The sequence below is a fragment of the Choristoneura fumiferana genome, chromosome 27 (genome assembly GCF_025370935.1).
Source record: "Choristoneura fumiferana chromosome 27, NRCan_CFum_1, whole genome shotgun sequence".
Lineage (NCBI taxonomy): Eukaryota > Metazoa > Arthropoda > Insecta > Lepidoptera > Tortricidae > Choristoneura > Choristoneura fumiferana.
In genome coordinates this window covers 9376599-9387535 of record NC_133498.1, presented here as the reverse complement: position 1 = coordinate 9387535, position 10937 = coordinate 9376599, and the positions used below count along the sequence as shown (strand labels likewise).

The 10937-nt window shown below is 39.2% G+C and overlaps 1 protein-coding gene across 1 annotated transcript; it reads left to right on the top strand.

The window, feature by feature from the left end:
• Positions 1-321: 321 nt before the first annotated feature.
• Positions 322-6337, top strand: LOC141443501 (uncharacterized). The gene is made up of 2 exons (XM_074108818.1): positions 322-780; positions 6090-6337. The coding sequence occupies exons 1-2, from the start codon at positions 608-610 to the stop codon at positions 6223-6225; spliced, it is 309 nt and encodes a 102-aa protein (XP_073964919.1). The 5' UTR covers positions 322-607; the 3' UTR covers positions 6226-6337.
• The last annotated feature ends 4600 nt before the right edge of the window (positions 6338-10937 follow it).

The window sequence follows — 10937 nt, the reverse complement described above, 5'->3', positions numbered from 1 at the left end:
TCGTGAAATAAACTGGTTATCTATTTTATTCTCGTGAAGTTCGTGTTGTAATGGCGGATATTGTGTAGATTCATTGTGGATTTGTAAATTTTAGTCGCAAAGTTTTAAGCTGCTAGAATTTATTTATCGTTTGTCGCATAGGACAATATTTTGTAAGATCGTATAAACAATCTCTTTTCATGCGCTGTTTATACAGTCGTGTTACTTACAATATTTATATTTCATTCATTTCACCTAGAACATTTCGACCGAATTTTCTCGAACTTACACCTACATACATAACTACCTACACCTACATGTGCACATAATGTCTATAGAACTAGGTAATTGTTCAGACTTGTACAATCTGTGAGACGTTCTTTTCGTTAAGTTTCATTCCATGTTTTTGTCGGCGGGCGTAGCAACACGTTTGGATACTTCGGTGAAACGAAACGTTTTTCTTCTTATGTCAGTCAGTTATGGCGGGTGATAAAAGTCAGCTGTCAAGTTGGATGTCATTCACTTCCGATTCGTGTTGTTTAGCCTGAGCTATTTACTTTAAAGTCACCGATTTTAAGTTAAGTGGTGTTTATTTCGTGTGATTGTGAAACTGCAAGTGTGTTCGTAAATGATCGCCATGTCAAGCAAAGTGAAGCGTCGCGTGTCCCTTGGAAAATCCAAGAAAGACAGTGAGGTGAACTACACAGTTAAAGATTTACCGGCGTTGCGGCGAAAAAGAACAATAGCTTATAACAGGCTATCAAAAGCGTTGGAGGTTGGTCTTAAAGCTCTACAAGACAGGTCAGATTTAACTTTGTTCCTTTCGCACTTTATTGAGGTTGAGAAACATCGAATTCGTTTGACGAGTGTCATCTGTTCATTCTTAGCCTAGAGGAAGACGATGAAGAGAATGTTGATGAATTGCAAGGGCAATGTGATGAAATTTACTATCACATTTTGACACTACATAGGACTTTGGTCCCATCTGATTATGCGAGTGAGGTAGCTGAAAGTGATGTCAATAATAGTGTGCCCCAGACCTCTAGCAAGTTAAAACTACCTAGGATAAATTTACCTAGCTTTTCAGGGGACATTAAGCAATGGCCTGCATTCTATGACACTTTCAATTCATTGATACATCTCAATGAATCGCTTCAGTGATACTGAGCGAATGCATTATTTGATTTCGTGTCTCACAGGTGATGCTTTAGCATTAGTGAATACATTCCCTGTTATGGGAATTTATTATGGAGAAGCTTATAACTGCCTTGTCAAGCGTTACAAGAATAATCGTGAGTTAGCCTTTACTTGTTGGAAGGAGATGCTAAATTTCAACCTTAAGTCGAATTCCCCTGAAGAATATAGGCGCATTTTTGACACATTCAATGAAAACTTGAATATTTTAAAGACTTTGAATTTACCAGTTGATCAGTGGGATTTTGTTTTGAGTTATCTTGTGCTTTCTAAGCTGGACTCCAAAACTCGTTGCGATTTTGAAGAAACACACTCATCTTGTGAAGTGCCATCTTATTCAACTCTAAAGAATTTTATCTACAAAAAATGTGATGCTTTAATTCGGGACAACCACTTTCGTGAAAGGGATGGCAGAATACCTATGTCAGTCACAGCTGGTAGTAGTAAAACCCTGCCAAAGTTTATCAAAGCTCAAACAAATAATTCCCCATATGTGTCACGTTTCAATAAGAGTAACCCGGTGAATTCTCTAGTTTCCGATAGTGCTGAGGTAAAAACTGACCAAAGATGTTCCTTTTGTCAGGAGAATCATGCTATAACTAATTGCAAAATGTTTCTTAACAAATCTGTGGATGAGCGACATGAATGTGCAAAACAAAGGCAGTGGTGTTTTAACTGCTTGAGAGCTTCACATTATCTGAAAGAGTGCAGATCAGTTTTCAGATGTCAAAAGTGTAAACAAAAACATCACACTTTATTACATCTGGATAAAGAAATTGTACATGAACACGGATTGCCTTGCACAAGTGTTGAAGCTACTCCGGATTCTCATTCATGTCCTGCTGAAGAGGTCAATGAACCAACAAGTGCTCTTACAACTTTTACTAACCAATCTGTGGTATTGCTGTCAACTGCGAACATCCAGGTTATGGATTCAAAAGGGAATTACCAAACTATGCGTGCTCTCATTGACTGTGGAAGCCAAGCACATTTTATTTCTGAAGCTGCTGCTCGTAGACTTGGTTTTGTCTCTTCCCCTGCAAATAGGAGTATAAGTGGGTTAGGAAAAACATCTTCTCAAGTTTCTGGTTCAATTACGTGTTGTGTTGGAACAGATAATGTGACTTACTTTAACCTGGATTTCCTGACTTTACCAATAATATGTGGAGTTATGCCATCAATGCATCTTAATACTTCTTCATGGCAACATGTGAAGCATTTGCAGCTTGCTGACCCACAGTGTAATATTCCTGGCCCAATTGATGTACTGCTGGGTGCTGAGGTATTCATGAAGCTTTTGTTACCAGGACGCATTGATGGTGATGTAAATCAACCGACAGCTATCAACTCAATATTTGGCTGGCTGTTAATGGGAAGAACAAGTGTACAGACAAATCAGGTGATCAATAACTTGTGTGCCATGTTTTGCAATAGTGACATGTCACTTAATGAAGAAATTAAACGCCTGTGGGAGCTTGAAGATCTTCCATCATCTCCAGAGTTGACTCCAGATGAGAGTTTATGTGAATCAAAGTATCTCAAAGGCATCAGTAGAGATGAATCCGGACGATACATAGCTCCACTACCCTTCAAAAGTGAAGAAAAACCCAAATTTCCAGGTTCTCGTGAGATTGCAATTCGAAGATTTCATTTATTAGAGAGACGACTGCTCAAGGATCCTGAACTCTATCAAGCATATAAAGATTTCTTGACGGATTACATAGACAATCAACACATGAGCCCTGTAGACGTGGCTGACATTGCAAAGGGAGACTATTATATTCCACATCACTGTGTGATTCGACCAGAAAGTGAAACCACTAAGCTACGTGTTGTCTTTGATGCTTCTGCTGTGTGTGCTAGTGGACAATCTCTGAATGATACTTTATTGATTGGTGCGAAGCTCCAAGGAAATTTGACAGCTATTCTCCTTCGTTTTAGACTTCATGCGGTTGTGTTTATTGGAGATGTGAAACAGATGTTCCGTCAAGTAAGAATTAGAGCAGAGGATCAAGATTACCAAAGAATTCTTTGGAGATTTGATCCCAAATATTCAGTCAAAGAATATCGTTTAAACACTGTTACTTATGGAACTGCTGCTGCTCCATTCTTGGCATGCCGAACTATTAAGCAACTTGTTCATGATGATGGAAAACATTTTCCATTGGCTTCACGAGTCCTTAATTTTGATACATACGTTGATGACGTCACGACTGGAGCATCCTCCTTGGAAGAAGCTAAGGTTATGAAAACTGAAGTCATCAATTTATTGAAAATGGGAGGATTTGAACTGCGAAAATGGGCCAGTAATGTACCGGATCTACTCAGCGATATTCGACCAGAGGATTGTTTACATGGATCGGCTTCATTTGATGATAAAACAGTTAAATCGTTGAAGGTGTTGGGACTTAAATGGAACAGTACAGATCATTTCACATTTGATGTTGTACCTTGTGAACGTGAATGCACTAAACGTAATATTCTGAGCGAACTAGCACGAATATTCGATCCATTAGGATTCTTGTCACCTATAACCTTTCTGGCAAAACGATTAATTCAGATATTATGGGTACAAGGTGTTGGTTGGGATGATCGACCTCCTGAAAACATAGTTATTCAGTGGAGGGCATACATTGAGCAGCTTTCACTTCTCAAGGCCGTTCAGATACCACGAAGAATTACTATAGACAATAATGTGTCATATCAATTACATGGATTTGCAGACAGTTCTGAGGCGGGCTATGGAGCTATTATTTATCTGAGAGCAGTGGATGTAAATGAAAGGGTGATTGTTAAATTAATATGTGCAAAGTCTAGAGTAGCTCCTTTGAAACACCAATCATTACCTCGTCTGGAACTCTGTGCCGCCGTGTTGCTTGCTGATCTTATGCAGTATGTCAAGAAGACATTTGAAACAAATATTTCAGTTGAAAACATTTTTGCGTGGTCCGATTCTACTGTAGTTTTATCGTGGCTCCGGTCTCATTCTTCGCGATGGAAGACCTTTGTTGCCAATAGAGTCAGTCACATTCAGGAGCTTCTTCCCAGTTCATGTTGGCATCATGTGTCAACAAACGAAAACCCAGCCGACATCTGTTCAAGAGGCGCTTTGCCTAAGGATCTTATCAACAATTTATTATGGTGGGCGGGTCCAGCTTGGCTTCTGAAATGTAGCAGCCACTGGCCCATCCCTGTGTCCGAGGATCCAGATCAAGAAATGGTGAACTCTGAAAAACGTGTATCAGCTTTGATAGTGGAGCAGCCAGTACATCTTCTTGACGAATTGCTGAATAAATATTCATCTTTAGATAAAGTTATTCGTATTGTAGCCAACTGTTTACGCTTTATACGCAACATTCGAAAATCTGCTACTAAAACAACTGGAACTTTATCAAGTGTGGAACGTAATGATGCTATGAGATTGTTTGTTAAGCGTATTCAATATCAGCACTTCTTTGACGAAATTCAGAAACTTCAAAATGGCAAGGTATTGCCTAAACAACTTCGTAAGTTGAATCCTTTCATAGATGAGTTAGGTGTTCTCAGGGTGGGCGGTAGGCTTTCTCGCTCGGGTTTAGCTTACGAGCACAAGCATCCGGCTTTATTACCACGTAAAAGTGAATTGACGAAAAGGATTGTACGAGAAATACATCGAAATAATTGTCACCCTGGAATTAATACAACTCATTATCTAGTAGCACAGCAATTTTGGATTCTATCTCCAAAACGTGCCATAAGGTCTGCATTACAAAATTGTATCCAATGTTTTCGAACCAATCCTAAGGTTTTAGAACCATTTATGAGTGATTTACCCATGGCAAGAGTAAACGCTGTTAAACCATTTTCGATTGTAGGCGTCGACTTTGGAGGACCCTTCAATATTAAACATGGTACTCATCGAGGTGCTAAAATAGGCAAAGCCTATTTGTGTCTGTTCATCTGCTTCACGACCAAGGCAGTTCATTTGGAAGTTGTGTCGGACTTGTCTTCTGAGGCTTTTATAGCTGCTTTGCGCCGGTTTATTGCTAGACGAGGTCGCTGTAATACTATTCATTCAGATTGTGGTACGAACTTTGTAGGTGCGAAGAATCAACTCTCGCAATTGATGCGTGGTGCTGCAGAGCAAAATAAGGTTGAGTTTAGGTTCAATCCCCCTTCTGCGCCTCATTATGGCGGAGTTTGGGAAATTCAAATAAAGGCAGCCAAGGCTTTATTATATCGAACAGTAGGTATACAATGTTTTACTTTCGAGGAGCTCTATACACTTTTTTCGCAAATTGAATCCACAATGAACTCACGCCCGTTATGTCCGCTTAGTTCCGATCCTAACGATATTAATGCGCTAACTCCAGGTCACTTCTTAACTATGGAACCTTTAACCTCTTTACCGGAAGAGGAGCTGACTGATGTAAAACTATATAGGCTGAATCGTTGGCAGCTTATTCAGCAAATACATCAAGGTTTTTGGAAGCGGTGGAGCGCAGAATATTTAAATTCTTTAACCCAACGTGCAAAATGGACAAAAGACTCTAAACCTTTAAAAGTAAACTCAATAGTTATTATCAAATGTGATAATTCATATCCACTGCATTGGCCGTTAGCTCGTGTGATAGAATTACACTCGAGCCCCGATGGCGTTGTGCGACAAGCAACTGTGAAGACTGCTTCAGGAATTCTCAGGAGACCATTAGTCAAGCTGTGTCCTCTGCCAGACAATTGTGATTAGAGAAGTATTTTGTTAAAAATACCTTTTATTGAAATCATTAGATTTCATGTTTAGTTAACCGCTGAAGTTGCAACTTTAATTTGTGTTAGAATCATAATTTATTTTGTTCTATGTTTAAAAATATTAATATTTTTGGTGGGCGGAATGTTCGATTTTGGTTTTTTTACACTTTTTCAACTAACTTAAACAGTCTGATGATGGCATTACGCATTGACCAATGCGCATGCTCGCACCAAGCGCCACCTAGAAGAGGTGAGTTTTGGAAGCTCGTGTCGTGGTGTGTCCGGCCAGTTCAAAAACATTCGTCCTTTGCTAACAAAGACTAAAACGTGTGCTGTGTGTGTAATTCGTGTTATTTTTCATCAAGAACAAAACTTTTAATTTGTTGGAGTGTTATCATTGTCCCTGGCGCCAGGTTTCAAGAAGTCGTCCACTACAAGTTCGCAGATGCTTCAGAACCGAGCTCGACCAGGTCAGTGTGCTTGCATTGTATTTGCCGGAATCAGACTAATCAAAACATTTTCTTATTTAATAGCTCTCTTCGGCGAGATCCTCTCGACCCAAATGTACCAGACACCCTCTGTGCTGGTACATTATTGAAACTATTTTCTGTATGTTTGTCGGCTATAGATGGCTGTAGAAATTGTAGTCTATTAAAATGAATATATGATGAGGTTTTGGAAGCTCCTGATCCAGATTTAACAGTCTTCATTTTCTTGACCTCTCTCATATAATTATCTCGTAAACTCTTCCATTTCTTTTGCAGAGATGACGCTGAAAAAAGACAGATTTTAGTAATAGTTTGTGTTTTTTTTTCAGATATTTGGCCACGGGATGTTCACTTGGGACATTAAGCTACGATTATAGAATTGGCAAATCTACTGTGGCTACTATTATACCACATGTATGTGAAACTATTTGGAGAAAATTGAAACCCATTGTTATGAGTGAACCAACGAAAGAAAAATGGTATGAAATATCGGAGATATTTGAAAAGCACTCAAAGTTTCCCAATTGTTTGGGAGCCTTGGACGGAAAACATATACGGTTAATACAGCCTGAACACACGGGTTCCATGTATTATAACTATAAACATTTTTTTTCGCTAGTTTAATGGCGCTAGCGGATGCAAACTATTGTTTTGTATGGGTTGACATTGGTGCGTACGGTAAAAATAGTGACTCGGGTATATTCAAGAATTCTTCATTGTACAAAAAGCTGACTGAAAGGTCATTAGACCTGCCTGATCCAAAGACATTGTTAATAAAAAATAGACCGACAGTGTTGCCATATGTGATAGTGGCTGATGAAGCTTTTGGTATGATGGAGAATTTAATGCGGCCCTACGGCGGAAGGTCACTAACCTATGCTAAAAAAATATTTAATAATCGTTTGACATTAGCACGCCGCTATGTTGAATGTACTTTTGGCATAATGTGCAATAAATGGCGTATTTTACATAGGCCATTAGATGTTAACATGTGTTTTGCAGAAAAGATTGTAAAAGCTATATGTACACTTCATAACTATGTTAGAATGAGGGATGGCTACAATTTTGACGATACACTGTATACTCCACAACTGGAAAATCTAGCCTCACATTATACTGGGCGTGCTGTGCGACAGGCGGATAATGTTCGAGAAAATTTAACTAAATATTTCATTAACGAAGGAAAACTTGATTGGCTGGATCACAACATTTAATTTGTAATACAAACTGATTGTAAATGTAAATAAATATATGTACTCACATAATAATTTCTTCTTTCTTCACTGTCATCTCCTTCACAGAATATGAGGACGAGTTCTTCCCAAGCCCGTCTCTTTAAATTCCTATCAGAATAATTGCTACTTGTCATGTCCCATATCGCAGGACGTTTCTCTATTTCGTCTATAAATAATTCTGTGTTAAAAGCTTCGGTTTCCATTTCGGACGACTTCTTGACGACCCGATGAACCCTAAAATACGTCCATCCGCGTCGAAAGCGCGCGCTCAACTGAACGGAAATATGGAAAACCAATGATCTCAAAGCGCGCGTTGACGCGCGCTGACAACAGTCGGCGCTAGTGCAGCGTTCAACGCGCGTATTAATAAAACGCGCGTTAGCATGTGTACGGCCCTGAATAGTTGTTATGTAGTTGTAAACGCACGTTATCAAAACGCGCGTTCAACGCCCGTCATCTGAACGTACCCTTAGGTATTCGTTTGGGATATTGCTGTCTTTATCGCTCGTGACATAAGCGCTCGCAGCCGTCCTCCCATGCCTTCCGCAACGACGTCCGTAATTTATATCGAGATAGCTGTAGGCTTTTCAAGATTTGGGGGGTTGAATTTTGGGTTTCGTTGTCCTCATATTATACGAAAAGTATATCACAGATATATTCATTATATTTTCTATGCCTGTGGTTTTTAGGATTTTTGTAAAAATGCTTTATTAGTCTAATTCTCGTGCAAAGTTGACATCTTTTTTTGTCGACATTTGAGCTCCTGTAATTCTGATATTACACATTTATATGAAAATCTGAAAAACCCCAGGCATAGATAATTACGTCTAGTCCATACTTACAAAATTTCATTTATTTCTGTTGCCTAGTTTTCAAATGAGACCGGGACTACGTTTGTATGGAGAATGAAACGAAGAGACTTCTCTTAAGGGGCGTAAGAAGGGGATTTCTATAACAAGAGTCTATTCGATTGAGACGATTGAGGCCATTGTCCTTTAGTATACAGGCATGGAATAACATCATTGACGAGCAAGTGTGATGAAAAAGTTTACTACGTCCTTGGAAAAGGAATCCTAGTAACTGTTCTTTGTCAAGTTTGATCATTCTGCTTTTCTGTCATTCACATCGGATTGACGAATATTATTAAAAACTTTTCATTTTCATCAGTCCGAGAGAGTAAACACGGTAATTCTGTCGTCATTCAGAACAGATTGATGAAACATCGCCACAGAAACATCGACCACCGGTTCGGAAAAATCTCTGTTGAGAATAACTCGATGGTGGAAGTCTCAATTGACGTAAGGGACAAAATGCTACTTTTCAGGAGAGCGAAAAGAAGTTTTTGGTAATTTTCAAACCCTCACAGCATTTTTAATGTTTAACTTAGCAGGACGTTATAATTACGTAAAATCTTGAATTTTCTTGCTTTTCAACGTGAAACTATAGACATTTTCGTAAAAAGCTTAATAAGAAAAATAGCTGTCCCTTACGCCCGTGGCATACGGGTGTCATAGCCCCTTACACCCATAAACCGTAAATAAATAAATAATGTAGTAACCGATTTTGGTCTTGTAGGACATTTTATATTTTATTTGCTACATATTTGGACGTAAGTTCCTGTAGAAAAATTAAAAAAAATAGTGAATTAACTCAAAGAACCACATTAATTATTTAAAATAACGCGCAAAAGCCATAATTTGCACGTCCCCTTAAAAAATATGTAATTTGTAACATTTTCTTTAAATGGACATTATAAGTTAAAAGTTAAATAAAACTCAAATAAATTTTATAACGTTTTAAACTTTCGTGTTTCTCACTCATAGTCAAAATACCACCAACGGGACTTATCACGCTAACACACACGAGTAATATTTACCTCGACGTTTCGGCAACGTTGCAGTGGCCGTGGTCACGAGTGGACTGAAGTGTGGGGTGTCAAGTCTGCCTAGCAGCGCGAGTCCTTCGAACTACCCGCACTTGATCACTAATAGTACCAGCACTCGTATCACTAACTACCCGCACTTGGTGATTTTTATTAGTCACCCCATCACACCGACTCACAAAACTCATCCCGACGTCGACACTTATTAATAACAGGATTCCACGAAGATGAAAGCTTGTATCCATCGTCCCGGTTGACATTTTTATGCTTTTTTATTTCAACTGCTTCACGTACCATTCTTGAGTAGAAATGACGTTCCGTGGACAGAATTTTCGGATTGTAAAGCTCAATCCAGTGGTTTGGTCCTGACTCCAACAAATGCTCGGCTATGGCTGACTTGTTTGTTTATAGCTGAGAGGGTCAAGGAAGATATTGCAGCTGTTAAAAATCGCCAAGTAGATAAGTTTTTATCCCGGAAAATAGCATAGTTCCGGGGGGTAGCGATAAACGATCTGATGATGTTGTTGATGACGATGATGATGAAATGATTTTCACTACCACCACTGGCGTACTAACTCTGCTTGCTTGCATTATTGCTTACATGCTTGCTTGCTTGCTTGCATGCTTGCTTGCATGTTTGATTGCATGCTTGCTTGCACTATTTCTTGCACATTTGGGAGTATTCTTGCTTGATTTGTTGTTTGCATGCATGCTTGCCTTCTGGCTTCACGCTTGCTTGCATGCATGCTTGCACTATTTATGCTTCCTCTAACACACTGATTGCAGTTGTGAGGGAGAGGGACGCCAGCCGCTTCATGAGCGCTGGAGGAGATACCATAGACCGGTCATCGCGGGATCGGGGTAACCCGCGATGTTCATCCAACCCAGGCCAATAAAATTGCATGTTTGTTGATTTGATTGACAAAATTACATGCTCACTTGCAAGCTTGTGTAGGTGCTTGCTTATATGCTTGCTTGCTTGCTTGCATGCTTGCTTGCATGCTTTCTTGCACGCTTGCTTGCACTATTTCTTGCACATTTGGGAGTATGCTTGCTTGAGTTGTTGTTTCAATCACTACAAGTTCTAAAAACCATCTATTTTGATGCCTCCTACGACCTAACATTAACAAGGTATTTTAATGAACTAAAAGAAGCAAGCAAGGTATTTTACTTTAAGTGCCCCTTACACCCATAAAGTAACCTCAATTTTTAAAATGTCTGTTTGTTACTGTCCCTTACGACTAACAATTTACTCTAGTTTTAGCTTTTGATGTCCCTTACGCCCATAAGAGTATTCCTTATTTTATACGTTGCTGTTGTTTAATGCCCCTTACGACGTACCAATTACACCTTTTTTTTAAATGTCTGTTTGCTACTGCCCCTTACGACCGACAATTTACTCTAGCGCTTGCTTTTTATACCCCTTACGTC